Below are 18,555 nucleotides of genomic sequence, written 5' to 3'. Positions count from 1 at the left end.
GAAAGCAGTCCAACAGCTGATATTGATGGATCTATCAATCACGTTAACAAGGCATATTAAATCAAAATGTAAAAGGAATTGGTTTTTAACATATACATCATTCTGAATTAGTTAATATTAGATGCACAAATGGATTGGATTGTACCCTACTTAGAGAGGGTACAGGTGGTAGGTTTGATTTCTATATTAACAAATGCTACTAATCTGCTAGTTAAACTTGTAAGAGTTGATTTACATTTATCTCAGCAGGCATTAGTTAAACAAAAGGCAGCAAAGAAATTCAGCAATAAAGAAAACTCTGAACTAAGTACTGATCAAGATATTGAGAACATAGCCAAAAATGAGCCAAGAAGAGTTAAAATATTTGATGGAGGGTGAGTGGTTTTTTTTCCCTAAAAGTGCTATAACTTTTATTGATTATTTTGAACTGAAATCTGATTATTTCACCCTCTGTTTTTGTGAAATAGAATTTGTATTGCATTATACGGAATTAATTCTTTTAGCCCAATTTCTAGCAAATTTGGTTAACAACTTTTGGGGTAGAACTTAGATAACAGGCATCTGAGTCTTTTGTAACCAAGTAGAAACATTTGACAATTTGAATGTATTATGCTGTTTCTCATAGTCATTATGACCGTCAAGTCACAAAACATGAATTTTCGGGAAAGCAAATTCATGAGGTTAAAGGAAGTGTAGCTTGGTGAAAAATAAAATAAAAGGCTTAACTTAGAGCACAAAACTGTAACTTGGCAGTAGAGAAGTGACATTCCAGTGTTCAAAAACACATGTTGCCCCAAAACGAACTATTTATTTCGTTAAAAATACACTGTGATTTTCAAGAAAACACACACACACACACACACACACACACACACACACACACACACACACACACACACACAAATACATACAGAACTTGCAGGCAAAACATCCCACTGTGCTTTCTCTTCAGTAATCTAGGACAGTGCTTTTCTACTTGGCAACTTTTAGATGTGTGGGAAACCTGACTGGGGAATTCAGGAGTTGATATCCACACATCTCAGTTGCCAAGTTTGCAAAACACTGGTCTTTGACGTTTCCTGGCACTCCAAATTTATCATTTTCCTTTTTTTTTTTTTTTTAACCCAGACTGTAGTGCTGGGCTGCTGTTCTCACGTTTTCAAATTGTAACATTTATTCCCTTAATACTATTGCTCATATTAGAATATTTTCTGTCCCATTTAAACTAGATATAAATCAAATGAAGAATATGTCTATGTTCGTGGGAGAGGAAGAGGAAAATATATATGCGAAGAATGTGGGATACGCTGTAAAAAGCCCAGTATGTTGAAGAAACATATTCGCACGCATACAGATGTCCGGCCGTATCATTGCAATTATTGCAATTTTTCCTTCAAGACTAAAGGTAAGTTCAGTTGTGGAGCATTGTTTTGGGTCCCCTCCATCCACAGGATGCTTTAGCAGATACTTTTCTGCTTGACATGTCAGATTTAAATTAATACATGATCAAGGTTTTCTGTAAATTATATAACTTTATAAATGATAAACTATAAAGATGATAGAGATTTTTGCAATTTTTAAAACTGTTGCTTCAGGATTTGGAAAGTTGTTATAAAACTATGAGAACTTCAGAAGAATTTATAACGGGCCATTAAGACTTTCCTTGCGTGCCAAAACACCCAGGAGGAATTTTGGGTATAGAAGAATCTGCCCCTTTTGAGAACACATCCTGTATATAATTGGTCATACAGCCATTTATCAGGCAGACGTACCCTGCAATGGTATTGATTTTGCAATTTTCATTCTTGCAATTAATTCAGGCTTGCCTTAGTATTACAAAATACAATTGGGCTGATTTGGGTAAGCTACTGTTTCTTCTGCTTTTTATAAGGACTTACTGTAGTCAAAGATGTATAAGAAAAATGTAAGAACATTTTGAATACATTTGATTGCCCAAAATACTGAATCATTATCTGTGAACAAATAATTAGCACTGTGTGTTAGGGGCATGCTGGTGTCTATTTGTTCCTCCATAAGTGTAGAGAGTTAAAAAAGAAATTAACCTTTTTGTAAATTATATAAAAGTGAGATGACATTCACATCAGAGCTTTTGTGTAATTCTGCTCCCTCATAGCATTTAACATTAACAAGCTAGTTTATTTTATTGCTTATTTTAATTAAAGGAAATGCAAATATAAAGTTCAAATTTTATGAAACTATAGAAGAACTATTGCATGATATTATAAAATTGGTTCTTTTAATTATGTCAAGGCTTGTTACAACTTTAAATAAATCTAATCATTGTACAGTATAAGAAGCACTGGAAAAAATATCAGTAAAACGGCAAATTTCAGAAAATCAGCAATGGTCTGGGTTACTTTTCTTTAAAAGTCTCCTTCAAATCAAGCTCAATTCCTGGTGTCTTCACAGATAGATATAGTTTTCTTGACAACAGTGTAGAAATAGTTAGCCACTGTTATATTTACAAGCCTTACTTTGCTTAGTCTAGGAGTATAAAAAATAATGTTAAAATCCTTGGTAGCAAAAAAAAATTATTTTTGACTTCCTATAAGTTTCTATAATTTATTATAAAGCTATCACAAACCAAAGCATCCCATATGATATGTGACAACTGGCATGTTTATGGTCACGATCCTGTCCTGCTCTGCGTTCAACTTTAAAAGTAAAACAGTACAGTATTGGTTTTGTTTTTATTTTAGGAAATTTAACAAAACATATGAAGTCCAAAGCACATAGCAAGAAGTGTATGGATTTGGGAGTCTCAGTGGGATTAATAGATGATCAAGATCTAGAAGACTACGGTAAAGATTTTCATAATTCTTAAAATTTCAATTGTATATTTGTGATTGTGATATTTTTCTCTCTGCTCAGGCCTCCTATTCAGATACTTTCATGGAAGAAGCATTTCATTGCATAGCCAATTCGTTTAGGGTTCGCATCAGTGGTGGGATGCAAATTTTTTAACAACCAGTTATGTGGGCGTGGCTTATTTTAGGGCGTGACTTGGTGGTCATGTGACTGGGTGGCCGTGGCTATGTGCATAGGGACTACTCAGAGGGCTGAAAAAAGTCATTTCTGATCGGTCCTCACACTTTTTTTTTTAATTGAAAGAGTTTTTACCAAAAAAAGCTTTTCTCCCCCTTTCCCCCTCTACCCCCGCTCCCCCCTCCCTTCAAACTCCCCCCCCCCCCGACTTCCCAGAACAAACACAAGGTATAGTTAAAAATAAAACAAACATATGCTAAAAATTTTCCCTCCTAACTCAGTTATACTCCTGCATTTCTCATCAAATCCTAACCTCCCCCAATACAATCAAAAATAATACATCCTAATCATTCAAAGGCAGTCTGATATCTCTTAGTCTGATATCTGTTTTGGATATAGTCAATCCATTTTTTCCATTCATTTAAATATCTTTCTTGCATATTGTCTTTCAAAAAGGCTGAGATTTTTGCCATCTCAGCCAAATTGGCAACTTTCAATATCCTTGTAGGTAATTCTTTTTTCTTCCAATACTGTCCTATCAATAATCTTGTCGCTGTTATTAGATTTAAAATCAATTTAATCTCAATCACTGTACAGTCCGTGATAATTCCCAGTGAAAAAAATTGCGGCAGGAAGTTTATCTTCTTTTTCAAAACATTTTGTAGAATCCACCAAATTCTTATCCAAAAAACCTTAATATTCTTGCAAGTCCACCAAATATGAAAATATGTAGCATCATCACAATTACATCTCCAACATTTTGCTTGCATACCTGGATACATACATGATAGTTTCTTAGGATCCAAATGCTATCTATAAAACATTTTATAAAAATTTTCCCTTAAATTCTGTGCCTGGGTAAATTTAACATTTCTAACCCAAATTTTTCCCCAAGTTTCCAATAGTATTGGCTCCTGAAAGTTTTGTGCCCACTTTATCATACAGTTCTTTACAAAATCCCTTTCAGAATCTATTTCAAGTAACACATTATACAATCTCTTTATATGCTCCTGAGACTGATTTCTAATTTGCTTTACCAAATTTTCCTCATTCTGCACTATTCCAATTTTCTGATCTTCCTTCCATCTAGCACGTAATTGCCCATATTAAAACCAAGTATAATTTTCCCCTTCTTCTTTTAATATGTGCAGAGATTTTAATTGCAAACTACCTCTTTCAGTATACAAAAGATCTTTATATGTAATCAATTCCTGATTCTGTTCTATATTTATATTCTCTATTGTATGTCTGGGACTCGCCCACATAGGAACCTTATAATTTAGTTTATAAGAGTATTTTTTCCAGACACGCAAGAGAGCAGTTCTTAACACAGGATTTTTAAAGGCCGTATCCACCTTTTTATCATAAATTAAGTATGCATGCCATCCATATAGTAAATCATAACCTTCTATATTCAGAATTCTTTCCTCCGTTAGATTAAACCAATCACTTATTGCAGAGAGAGCAGCTGCTTCATAGTATAATTTAAAACTGGGCATTTTTAAGCCTCCCCTTTCCCGTGAATCTGGAATTATTTTCATTTTAACTCTCGCTTTTTTACCTTCCCATATAAATTTATTAATTCCAGTCTGCCATTCCTCTAAATTTTTATCTTTCTTAATTATTGGTATCATCTGAAAGAGGAATTTTTGACCAGTCCTTGCGCTTATGACCATCCTCACATTTATGCCTGTTGCAGCATTCTTAACAACCATGTCACTCATTTCACAACTGCTTCTCTTCATCACGGTTACAAGATAGGGTGCAAAACGTAAAATGTGAGGTCATTCGGTCAAAAGTGCGAGGACCAGTTAAAAATAACTTTTTCAGCTCTCTGAGTAGTCCCTATGCACAAATGCACATGCATATGCATATATGCACATAGGGACTACCCAGAGTGCTGAAAAAAGTGATTTCTGACAGGTCCTCGCACTTTTGACCGGTCCTCACACTTATGACCAACCATCATTTATGGCCATCGCAGCATTCTTAACAATTGTGTCACTCATTTCACAACTGCGGTGCTTCTTGTGACTGGATGGTGGGCGTGGCCAGGTGGTCAAGTGACATCGCTTCTTTGCCCTACTGACAGTTTGCTGCAACGGTCGTAAGTGTGAAAAACGGTCATAAATCACTTTTTTCAGTGCCATTGTAACTGTTGTAAGTCAAGGATTACCTATACAAAAATACAAAAAGCTGCTTTGCTTGCAAAAAGCTGCCCTAAATACCAATCATTAGATTAGAAATACCTGCAAACTGGAGTTACAAATCTGGCAGGGTGCCAGAGCACCTTGAGGAATTAAAATAGTTAAAATACAATGATAACTATCAGCAGCCAACTCTTGCTCGTAAAGTGAAACCCTTTAGCAGAGAGGTCATTTAAGCTCTCCAGAATGAAGCCAAGGAACCAACACAGTAGCTGTTGCTTGTTAAACCAATTACCAGAACAAATAGACACAGGAACTAGTCAGATTTCTGAAGCTGCTTCTTTTCAGGAACATAAATTAACATTTTTCCTTCCAAACAAAACTGAATAGGGAAAATGATTACTAAACATAGGATTAAACATCACCAAGCAAAGAATTAAACTTCACCAAAAACCAGTTTTAGACCAAAGGTCAGAAAGGATATGTAAACTCAGGTTTGAATGTCAATCTTTCTAGCTAGCCAATAAGCCTTGCTGAATGTCACTCATCTTGGTTCCTTGTCATTAAAAGCTTCTGCTTCATTATTCAATTATTTCTTCAAAGTGCTAATCATTGCATCCTGGCTGGAAGAACTCCAACAGGGGAGTATTTCATCCCAACAGTGGTGTAAAAAGCTTAAAACAACCCTTCCCCTTTAAGAAAGTCCAAAAAACCCCCACAACCCTCTGAGAAGCTCTGCAACCGGAAGTGACACTAAGTCTAGGCATACTGCCAAGAATGTAATAGTTAACTGGAGAGGAAGTTTCTGTAAGCAGGGCAGTAAAGATTATGTTGTAATTCCTTACAGGATTAACCCTGTAAAGTAGAAAAAAACAAAAGGAGATTTCTTCTAACAACCGGTTCTCCGAACTTCTTAACTACTTAACAACTGGTTCTACTGAACCGGTGCGAACCGGTAGAATCCCACACTGGTTCACATGCATCTCAAATGGTACACTTCTGAAATTTAATTTACTCAACAAATTTCTTTTAATAATAGCATTGGAAAAACATTTTGAAAAGTCACAAGCCTCCATTTAATACAATTTGAATGAAATAAATCCAATTTAATCCTGATTTATCTGAACAATAAATCTCTATTTTGAGATCCTAATTTGAGTCACAGGATAGAGCATATTAGATAGAGGATACTTTTATCCACTGAGGTATATAATACATTTAATTATGAGTCTCACAAAAGAGGATCCATATAAATGTTTATAAACTACCCCATCTTGCATCTGGACAAGATGGACGGCACATAAATCCAATAAAATAGAATAAATAAATAAACAAATTCCAAAATTTATACACAGGGATTCAAAAGGGGAGATTATTGTTTAAACAGACCCCATGAATTAGGATCTAAAACAAAATTTCCTAATTTGGATCCCCCCAATGTATTAGACCAGGGATGGCTAACCTTTTCCGGAACAAGTGCCCAAAGTGCAAACTCCAAAAATGCAATGTGTGCGTGGCCCCCCCATGCATGTGTGCCCCCCCCATGCACCCCGCCCCTGAGCACGCAGCCCCCCCACATGCACAGGCCCTGCCGTCGCACATGTGCATGCCCACAATGCGCCCTGCGCATGTGCGGCAGAGACCCAAAGACCAGCTGCCTGGTGGGAGGCATGTGTGGAGCTGAACTGGGGTGACGGCTCACGTGCCCACAGAGAGGGTGCTGTGTGCCACCTCTGGCATGCGTGCCACCTCTGGCATGCGTGCCATTGGTTTGCCATCACGGTATTAGACTATAAATTCTAACATTTAATGGTGGATGTTTATTACATCCGGTATATATATATCCAATATACTGGATACATACTATCCAGTATATATATGGATAGTGCTGGGTTTAAAAAATTGATGTATGCTATTCCTTTATATTCAGTTACTGCAATTCTATGTTGGTCATGCCTCTACAACAACTTTGCCAACCCATTACTCTTCAACTGGTCTTCAGCTGACAAAATTCAAAAGGTTATACAGTTTGACAGTTAGGGAAGGGATATCAGGCTGGGGAAAGTTATTATGTAGAATATGAAAATACTGCATTTTGGTAAGTATATATCATATATTTAGATCTGAATATGTTTATTTACACCTCCAAATCTCAGAAAGTTGCACCCATTGTCCAAAATCTACCCGCAAATATGAAGGCTTAGCTTATGTATTCTGCAAAATAACCTAATAAGGAGATGACAGAATTGTGATTCACTAGAAAAGAATTAACTAAATGGCTGCAAACCTAGAGCTTAAGAATTTATTTATTTATTTATTTAATAAATTGAGATGGCCGCCCATTTCATAAACATGACTCTGGGCAACTAACAATTAAAACCAGAGTAAAAAAATATATAAAAAGCATAGAAATTAAAAATCGCAGAAATAACAACTGAGAACATTCGAAATGCTACCTATCAAACTGAGAAATCCCAAAATCAGTGAAAAGGCAAGGAGCATGGTGGCTTGCGTGGTTAGAACGCTGGTTTGGAGGTTAGCAAGGCCGCGTTTGAGACCCAAGTATTGCCGTGGGATGTCTGCTCCTGTCCTTGTCCCCAGCAGGAGCTGGAGCAATGAAAGGAGCCCCCAACTGGGTGTCCTCCAGGGAACGGTGATGTTACCCGCTGATCCTTTCAACCCAAGCACCAAGGCGCTTCTGACCCAAGTGCGATGCAAGTGAAAAAGCCCAAGCCATTGTTACAGAACTGATGAATTCTACCTTCTCTCTTCCTTGCCATTATTTTGGACATTCAAAGATGCAATAATAAGCCAATTTAATCTCTGCTCTGCTTTTATACTTTTAGGTATTGTTCGCTATCCAGTATCACTAGTTTGAAATGCTTTAATTAATTATAAGTTTTGAATAGTTTTGAACCTTTAACGTTTTTCAATCTTTAAAAACCAGAGAGCACTCTATTTAGTAAAATGTGTGCTGTGTATTTGTGGAGTAAGCCTCCTCCCAGAATAACTAAGGATAGTTTTACGATACTGGTAGTCCTTGAATTATGATCAGTTGCTTAGCAACCATTCAAAGTTACAATGGATCTGCAAAAAAATACTTATACTCTGATTTGAAGTTCTGACACCTCCCCCACCCCTGCAGTCCTATAGTCACATTTGGACACTTAGCAACTAACACATGTTTACAGCCATTTCTAGCATCCCATGGCATGTGACCACAATTTACAACTTGTTGTAAAGTCAGAGCAGTCATGTGGGTTCTTTGACTGATTACCAACATGAGATATGACAGAAATTTGATGACTATCTGCATACATTAAGAAAAATACTATTTAAAATTTATATTTCTGTTCTAGATCTAAACCCTGAAGCTTCTAAGGTTCAGCAGCTAAAATGTCACAAATATTTTTAGAAAATTGATAGGCATGACAACAGAACATGATGGTCTCAATCTGGCCAGTGAGATTCTAAGTTATAGGTAGTGCTTAACAATATTATCCCAAGGAGTGACTTTTGGTTTTATATCTGCAGCCAACAGACTGATTTTTGTGGTTGTAACCTGTATTGTAGTGAACATAATTGCACTTTAAATTATCATGAAAGCACTTAGAATTCTACTGTTCGTCCTCAGCATAAATTATGAATTTGTTAATAGTATTATTCTGTTAAATATATGGATTATTTTTCCTAGTCTGTTTTCATTATTTCTTATCTGTTTCTTAAGAATTGACAGAAAAACATTAAGGCTAATGCTCAAATAGAAATTTAAGCCACTCTATTAGCTATTCTTCATCCCTGAATATCTCTTATTTGGTTTTCCTATATTTTAAAGCAGAAGAATAACTTTGAGATTGGACAGTTTTTGAATGAAAGGAGGAACTAGAATGTATCTTTTTTTTGGTCAACAAGAATTTCAGAACTTTCCATCACAGTTGTCATATAGTTTCAATTTGATTTTTTGAGACTTGCTGATTAACTATTGGGAGGATTTAGAACAGCAGGATTTGTAGATGGTGTGATTATGTGATGTTTTCTGGTTTCAGATTTGCTATCATTTGGGTATTAGTAATACCACTTAGTTTCTCTTTTATGTTCCCAATCACCCTTCCATCTTTCATCTCCTGATCTAAAGAATGTTCTTCCCACCCAAAATATAAGGTTAATATGTTTGGAATGCTGGCTTCTGAGCTAAGCTGTCAGGCCAGGTGAACCATTCAACGTGATATAGTACAATTTAGGCGTATCATTTTCCACAGTGCTTGCCCAAGCTTTCATTGCACATTCCATTTAGATAACAAATGCCCAATCCCAAATTCATTTCTTTGGAAGAGGTTTCTGTTGAATTCCATGGAATTTCTATAAAAGTATATCCAGGACTAGTTTCAGGTCACTCACAATTCGATCTGAACTTCAGAAATGTTTAAAATGTGACTCTTCTCAAAAATTTTAATCGCTACAAATATGTTTGCGAATACTAGCAAAGATTAATACTATTTTAATTTCTGCAGAAGAAATTGCAGCATAATTTATCAAACAGTTTCCCACCAAGATATTTATTTATGTGGTAACATCTATATATTTTCTAGCTTATGGTTGATGACAAGTGACCCTCCAACAGCAGGGAACTATTTGAATAACACTTTAAACTACTTTTTTTTTTAAGGAGCTTGACATTTAGTAAGCAGTATTATTTCAGGATAAATTTTAAATCTCTTAAGTTGCTCCAATATGAGCTTCCCCAATGGATGTCAGTATTAGAAAGAAATAATAAAAATAAAACAGATATAAATATAATTCAGATTTTCAGACATTTAAAATTTAAGCAAGGAAATATGTAAAACTAAAAGTATGATAGATACAAATTAATATAAAACATCTTTTCTGCACAAAAAGGGATTTTCATTGTGAAAACTTAATATCGTCTATAAGAAAACCTTTCCATCATAATGTAGAAATACTATTTTTAACATTTATTATAACATTGCTATACTTTGTTTATAGCTTTATGTCTCATAATGAAAGTGGGTTTTTTCACTACTGTAAGCGGTAACTTAATGAATGTGTTCTGCATATGGTATTCTACACATAAAAAAATAAAATATTTGGATCCTTAAAGAAAAATTCATTGTTAGTTTAAATAATAGCCATATTTTATCAAATTGTAGCTGAAATTTTCTTGAGAGTTGTAAATCTTCAATGATTCATAAATACTTTTTAAATTTAATAGTAATTAAATCACAATGCAAATAGCTTGGTTGAAGTAGAAAAACATTAAGTACAGTACAGAAAGAACAGCTACCCTATTCAATATTATATTATTTCTTCAACATTTATCGTTTTCATCAACTCTAATGTTTAAAGTTAGTGTGGTTGACATTAAAAAGCCTTTTAGTGAAGCTCCTAAGAAGTATTTTATTAGGGAAAAGGGAACATTATTAACAACGGCTTCAAACCTTACTAATAACATTTTTAGCAAGGTAAGCATCTCCCATTAGTTGTTACTCAGTACTGGAGCATGTAGAGGGAATAATCTTTATTTTCAAAAGCAACAGTTTCTTGATTATTTGTATTGTTGGTCACTGGGAGTTTAACAACAGCGTTGTTTATTACAGGTAGTTCTAAGGTTATGACCACTGATTCCGAAATAATAATAACAACAACAACAACAGAGTTGGAAGGCACCTTGGAGGCCTTCTAGTCCAACCCCCTGCCCAGGCAGGAAACCCTACACCATCTCAGACAGATGGTTATCCAACATTTTATATATGGCTAATTTTTGTGAGAGAGTAAAATTTTGTCAAGCAAATTTTGTCAATACAAAATAAAATCAAAAAACAATTGGTGGCAGAGGGATATAATTGCTAATGGTTTTCTTATTTATAGTTATTAAATTAAACAAAAGAGTATGCTTTTGAACATTATAAGACTAAGCTTGAAATAAAATTGTGTACAAATGGTGAACATGAACTAAATATATAAACTTTTATTGAGATTTGAAATAAAAGTAGAAGAAGTGAAAGATAGTATGATAAAGTGGGCTAAAAGTTTTGATTATAATATGCAGTGCAACAGTAGGGAAATATATGGTGGAAATAAATAAAATTTACACAACATTATAATCTTAAAGTTAATTTTTATAAAATGCATATGATCACCAGATAAATTGTATGTATAAATGTATAAAGGCACTTCACATTTATGTTGGAAATGTGAACAACAAAAAGAGATATTTTATCTTGCTTGCTGAATGAGGAGGACTTAGGACTGATCCTCCGAATTCTGGCTGTTGCAGGGACCCTGCTGTCATGTTATTTGAAGTCTGGGCACTTGTTGCCTAGTTCATGATTATGATAGCACAGAAAGCTGTCTTGTGATTGCAATTTCTATTGTTTTCTGCCAGCTTTTCAAAGGTAAAATCAATAGAAAAGTCAGAAGTTGCTCCCACCATTTTGTCACTCCTCCTGCACTCTGTAGCGAATGCTTGTGGCACTCCCCACCCCTCCGTGGCACTGCCCAACAGTTCATGCTTTGTAGCATCAGCATGTGGCAAACCCCTGTCTGGCTATATTCTCCCCCACAGCCTGATTTCCTGATTTCTGCCCCTATCCTCACTGAGGTCATATGAAATTCTTACTTAATGTCCTACATAGTCCTGGGGTTACAACAGCAACCAGGATTGCTACCGCTAAGCATTGTGGTCACTTTACAGTTGCATCATTTAGGAATGGAAATTCTGGTAACCTGAGGACTTCCTGAACAGAGACCAAATCTCAACTTGACCATAGAATTTATTTGGTGATTTTGGTTCAGTCATTCTTTCTCTCAGCCAAGTAGCCTCATAAATTAGGAGAGATACCCTCCTCATATGTCATGCCTTGAGATATTAGGGTAAAGGCAGTGTATAAGTTTAAAAAAAAAAGCACTTATATTATATGGATCTTTACATTATTTTAAACTCAAAAGAGCCTGTTTTCACCTTTTACCTTGAAAGATATATAGACTATCATGATCTCTTAAACTAGAATGACCTATCTATATTCTATGTCAATAGCATAGATCCGTGATGGCGAACCTATGGCATGTGTGCTACAGGTGGCACGTGGAACCATATCAGTGGGCACACGAGTGTTGCCCTAGTTCAGTTCCGCTGCATTTACATGCACTGGCCAGCTGATTTTTGGGCCCACTAGAAGTCGGGCCCACCGGAAGTCGGAAAACAGTTTCCGGCCTCTGGAGGGCCTCAGGGAAGGCCGTTTTTGCCCTCCTCAGGCTCCTAGAAAGGGGTCTCAAGTCTGGGGAGGGTGAAAAACGGGCCTACTGGGTCCACCGTGCCATCATATGCCAAAAGCAGGAGGAGCGCAGGGGGGGATCGCGCACGTATGTGGGGGGGTGCATTAAATTATGGGTGTGGGCACACGCATGCGACCCCCCCCCGCGCTCCCCCTGCTTTTGGCACATGACGGCAAAAAAGTTCGCCATCACTGGCATAGATTGATAGACAGCTGCTATGAAAAATGTGCATATACCACAGATTTTTACTTTGGTCCATAAACACCCCTCTTCTTCCGATATTCATTTGACCCAAGGCCTGAATCTAAACCTCCAACTCTAATGAAAAACCAGCTTTAAAAAATAGAGGTAAAATTAGATAAGATTTTCAAGAATAGCAGTCTATCAGCAAATGGAATTATTTTTGGGCAGTGGAAGAATTTACTGGGTTAAATAAATAAACCATGATCCTTGAATGAAAAATTAGAGTAAAAAAATCAAATAAATTAAAATAAATAAGAAAAAGCTAATGAAGGAGTCAATTTGCTGGATTATTAAAAATATCATGAGCTTCTGCACTGAAAAAGACTACCATGGTTATCCCTCTGAAAACTGTTTAAAAGATGGTTGCTATCCATCTGTTACACTGCATAAACTTTGCTTTCATAGGGTTTTATTAAATCTTAGTAATGTTTTAGTGACCCTACATACGTTGATTAAAACTGAAATGTGATGTGCTGTATCTGAGGGGGATATGTTGCATGTCTAAATATCCCCCCCCCCATTTTTTTTTAAAGTCTGAATGTTTCTTCCACCTTCTATCAGTTATGGAATCAACCACTCTAAAGTCCTTCAGTCCAAAATGCTACTTTTTGGCTGGGGTGGGAGGGAGGTTTTATATGGATTTCTGTATATAGTTCCCATTTACTTGCATGAAGTTAAATGTTCAGAAAAGGAAAGCAAATGCAATGCAAAGAATCTCCTCTGAACTGCTGGCCTCTTAGATGGGAATTTAATTTTGTTCTCTTTCACAGGTGAAAAGCAACGTCTAAATTATGAACAGTCTGGATTTGATCCAGATGATTCAGATGGGCCGGAAGATGAAGACAATGATAATGAAGATGATGATGAAGATAGCCAAGCGGAATCAGTTTTATCTGCTACTCCCTCTGTTTCTGCCAGTCCGCAGCATCACCCTTCAAGAAATGCTTCTCATGAGGTTTCAAGTGCTGATGAAGAAAGTAGAGCTTTGGACTGTTTTGCTGGGGTTCACACAGACTCTGTGGATGGCCTGCCGAAAGCACTTCTCACGAAAATGACAGTACTTAGTACAGTGCAGTTGGACTGCAGGAACTCAGGGCCACCAGCATCAGCTATTTCCAGAGAAGCAAAAAAGGAAAGCATGGAAGACAGAGCGACAAGCACAGAGCCTGCTCTGTCTTCAGAAACATTTCATCGGTCACCATGTCATCGAATGTATCTGGATTTCCCAGGTACAAAAGAAGTCTTAGGAAGCACCGCTCCTTCTATTAGTACTACAACAACTTTGAAGGTGAGAGGAAAGGGTGTTTGTTTGTTTTTTTAATTCCAGAATTTATTGAAGGAAAAGCAGGCAGCGCTTGTTGTTTTATTGGCAAAATTATGCTTTTCTTGGATATAGATATTAACTATGCTGATCTAGGCATTTACAAAAAAACAAGTCACTACAAAATTGGAAAATTAGATTGCATGTTGTGCACCTTTGGTGCAACAAAATGTATAGGATTTATTTTTGAAAAGGTTACATTGATATAACTTGCATCCATACTCTAATGGCTGAATTGAGGAGAATGGGAAAGTAATACCCATCAGATGTACAGAAATTCTCGTTTCCAGTTTTTCTGTCCAACCTGGTTGAGGAATTTGAAGATGTAGGATTGAAGAATCCTAGTGATTCTTCAGGATATGAGGGGAAACAGTGGTGTGTGTGTGTGTGTGTTTATTTCTGTTGTGGTTTAAAGCAGAAATTGGTTCTTTCTGCAAAGTAGTGGATCAATTAAAAACCAATCTGAAGTACTCCAAGTACTTTGAACTTCACTGCTGTATACGTTGAAACCATGGAATGATGTACAGAAGAGGGCTAAAGATGTATTTGCCAAACACTGCTGGCTAAGGCCACTTAGTTCCCTGGTTTTCAGAAGGAACTGAAAAGCATTTGATACAAGATTCATGGTAATATTTTACTTATTTTGTGGCAGTATTAATAATAGCAAGCTTCCATGTTAGGTTCTCTGGAATGCTATCTAGTCTGACTTTATATCAGATTTGGTTATTGTGAACTGAGGATTCCGCCACTATGTTGGATGAATTGTCAACCAATATTTTTTGGCTTTGGTCAATTTTGGAATTTAACAGCATTTTGAAGGGGATTAACTCACTCCTCAACTCACCTAGACATAAGTTTTGCTGCTCTTTTCAAGATAACAAATCTTGCAGAAGCCTTTTTTGGACTGTGTGTACACACACACACACACAACCTGTCACCGGTTACTAATGACCATTTTGGAAAGATGCTTTAAAACAAGGCTACATCCTGTATTTGTGTACAATTCAGTGTTATCAATTAACATTGCCAAATTCATTTAAATTACTTCAGCAGAGAAAGATGTAATTGAAGTGCCCATGATGTGATTGTTTTGGTTTCTGAATGCCTGAACAGTGCTACAATCTTGACACAGGTTGTCACTGGTACCAGTGGAAATATCATAAGATTATTTTTTAACACCACTGCAAGGCCTATGGTCTGGATAATTCTTCAGAAAAATAATATGTCCTAGTTAATGTTGTAACTTTTTCACTAAGAATTTAGGATATTGAGAGCTTTAAATAGAGTTCAGTCATGTGTTAATTGTAGAAACACAGAGGATATTTTGGGATTCTCAAGATTAATTTGAAATCAAATGACCAGGAACTCCACCCTTGTTTTTAATCTAAAACATTTGAAGAACTGAAACTCAGGTGTCTCAACTAAATCTATGCATTTCAGCCTAAGAAGGAACTAGCAGATGCATATTTCAGAATTATTACCGTAACCACCTTTCTCATGCTTTCTCTTTTTTTGTGCAGAGCACAGCTTCTACTAGACTTCCTTGTGTACCCATAGACCAGAGTACACAAACTACAGTTGTTGTTCCTTCAGTAGCATCCCCTTTTGCAGAGACGCAAGAGCAAAAGCATGGAGAACACCAACAGACCATGAAATTAGGACCTACCCAGACTCATTTGTTTAGCCACCTCCCCTTGCATTCTCAACAACAAACCAAGAGTCCCTATGGAGTCGTTCCAGTGGGTGGGATCCACGTGGTACCTGCTGGCTTAGCCACCTACTCTACTTTTCTACCCATTCCAGCTGGGCCAGTGCAACTCACTATTCCTGCTGTCAGCGTGATCCACAGAACTACAAGTGCTCTTGGCGATCCAGCCTGTGCCGTCTCCGGCACTGCAAATCACCTTGGTATAGCAGAAGTGAACAGCGTGGTTCCCTGTATCCCTATAGGCCAAATTAATGTGCCGGGTATCCAGAGTCTGAGTGCACCAGCCCTGCAGCCTCTTCCATCCCTGAGCATGGAAACGGTAAATATCTTAGGCCTGGCTGGCACTGGCCTAGCACCACAGATACATCATTCGGGATTAACGCTCAATGCCGTAGGGTTACAAGTGTTGACTGCAAACCCTTCCTCTCAGCGCACCTCTAGTCCTCAGGCACACATTCCAGGCCTGCAAATATTAAACATAGCACTGCCAACTTTAGCTTCTCCGGTGAGTCCTAAGACTGCAGATGATCATGGGATTGTAGAACCAGCACCCTCCAGAAATAACACTTGTGAAACGTTCCAAGTCCAGGGTTCTGGTAGCTTAGCTACTCCGGACCCTGCTCAGATTGCCAGTGCGCTATCTTCTCAGAAGGCACCTGTCGACAAGCGGTACAGCATCGAAAATCGATTGGAAGTGGGCCCTGCAAGGGATTATCGACGACGTGATATCCCGGATAATCCGGACTCTGAAAGTTCTGACTCGGAGAGTCCCAAAAAACCAAAGTGCAATATTAGTGCTGTTCAGGTGGGACAGCCTTCTTGGTCGGAGCCTCCTGCAAAAGTGAATTCAGACATTTTATCCAGTTCCCCCAGACATCAGCTGGTCCCTCAGGATAAAGAATTCCATCGGCCAAAAAGGCTGCCGAAGATTGACTTGAGCGATGGCAGCAGTGACGATGAGGACAGACTAATAATTGCAACCTAGGGTATTTTGGTTTCATGTTGGGTTGTGTGTGGGGTTACGGGTGTTTTGTTTTGTGTGTATGTTTTTTTAAAAGTAACACTTACTAGGTTTCTTTGCAAACCTCCCTTTTACTTAAAGCACATATTTTCTGACACAAACTCATTACTAATCTTCGTGCAATCATGAACTTCTTGACCAATAATTGTTGTTTTTTGTCAGCTCCGGCCATTTTTTTGTACATGTTGTATAGACAATTGTGCCTTTTTTGTGTTTTATGTTTAGAAAACTGTACAGATTGTCAAAATTATATATTATATGTACATTAAACCTGAGTAGTTACTTTTGTTTCGTAAGTAAAAAAAATCTTATGTCAAATGAAATGATTAAATTATATGTTGCACTGTTAAATGTAGATTTTTATGGCTGTGGGGCGAAGTTTGTATGTACAGATTCAGTTATGTACAACTCCATATTTATTGTACTCATATTAGTCTGGGGGGAGGGAAAACATTCTGTCCATTTTTCTCATGTATGACATTAGCTTTACACTTAAAACAAAAATCCCGTATCTGTGTTATTGAACTATTTCAGTAAAATTTTTGTTTACTGACTTTACTACTGGCTTAAGTCGTACCTCTTTCTAAATGAACCAACAAGAAAGAACAACTCTGTTCTTTACATTAAAATACATTGCTAATAACTTATCCCTTGTTCCTCTCTACCCTATCCAATTAGTTTCTTAGAAGATTTACTGGAAAAGTGATATATTTCTTTGTTTAGCAGTATTGTAAAGAGAACTTCCAGAATGTGGAGTTTTTTTCTTGTTTCAATAGGTTTTTTTTTTATATTCTCAAAAAACAATCTTTTTTTTTGTTTGTTAAAGTCCTTTATTAAAAGAGAAAAAACAAAACAAAACCAAAGGAAGGCTCATGCTATTTCTTGTCAAGTTTGGCTGCTTTATTAAAGTCAGGCTGTCACAAAATTAAATATAAATTACTTTTGTGACAATGGTAAGTAAACCCTTCAGGCCACTTCTTTTTTTACTGAAAAGCAAGCATAAAGCCTTGTTTTATGCAAAAGTAATATTGGGGAAAAAAAGGTACTTCTGTTGCTTCCACTTTTAACAAAGTTAAGATTTAAATGCTACAGTAGCTTTTCCTTTATGTTATAAGTTTAAATTATATTTGCTCTGGAGCTTTTTTGCATAGGATGAAGATTTTAGAGCAGGGGTCCCAAACCCTCAGGCTATGAACTAGCACCGGTCTGCAGCCTTCCAGGGACAGGTTAGCACAAGTGAGTGAAGCCCCATCTGCACATGCATGAGATCCAGGCAGCGCATGAAACCATGCCCTCCCAGTCCATGAAAAGACCGTCCTCCATAGAACCAGTCCCCGGTGCCCCAAAAGTTTGGGGCCACTGTTTTAAGAGTATATCTTTAAAACAGATGTGTTTCCTTCAGTAAGGCAAGACAGCAAGTAACATGGGTTTTTGAACAGTGTTGAACCATACAACAGGTATATAGGAGGAAAAAAGTAATATTTAATATTTAAAGGCTATTTAAATATTCATTATATAAACCTTAACAAGAATGTTAATATATAAACATTCTTAATACTAAGGGGAGGAGAAAAAAGAATGGACAATTTCCCACTCAATTCTAGACTTTATGTGCCTTAGAATGCACAATTCCTGGTCACATATCCTGGAAAAGAAAAGAAAAAACTTCACCATTGCTTGCTGAAAGTGATACCCCTTGCATTATTAAGATGACAAGCGGATTATATGCACATATATATATTCGCTATAAAGAAATGAAGAGAGACTAGTACAGATCTATTTCAAGCTTTTTAGCTTTCATCAGCTAGCCATACCC

General features: G+C 36.8%; 1 protein-coding gene across 10 annotated transcripts in view; it reads left to right on the top strand.

Annotated features, from left to right (window-relative positions):
* Positions 1-17,536, top strand: part of HIVEP1 (HIVEP zinc finger 1) — a 91,644-nt gene extending 74,108 nt beyond the window's left edge. For 9 of the 10 annotated variants that reach the window (XM_058176137.1, XM_058176141.1, XM_058176136.1 and 6 more), the window contains 5 exons: positions 247-374; positions 1,230-1,405; positions 2,721-2,822; positions 13,460-13,977; positions 15,531-17,536. In XM_058176137.1, coding sequence (XP_058032120.1) covers positions 247-374; positions 1,230-1,405; positions 2,721-2,822; positions 13,460-13,977; positions 15,531-16,703 — 2,097 coding nt within the window. In that variant the 3' untranslated portion in view covers positions 16,704-17,536. The remainder of the gene's footprint in view (positions 1-246; positions 375-1,229; positions 1,406-2,720; positions 2,823-13,459; positions 13,978-15,530) is intronic. The other variant, XM_058176146.1, reaches the window with a different exon arrangement.
* Positions 17,537-18,555: the final 1,019 nt, after the last annotated feature.

Source organism: Ahaetulla prasina, chromosome 3 (assembly GCF_028640845.1).
Source record: "Ahaetulla prasina isolate Xishuangbanna chromosome 3, ASM2864084v1, whole genome shotgun sequence".
Classification (NCBI taxonomy): domain Eukaryota; kingdom Metazoa; phylum Chordata; class Lepidosauria; order Squamata; family Colubridae; genus Ahaetulla; species Ahaetulla prasina.
Note: the sequence above shows the minus strand (reverse complement) of the source record. Positions and strands in the feature narration are given on the sequence as shown.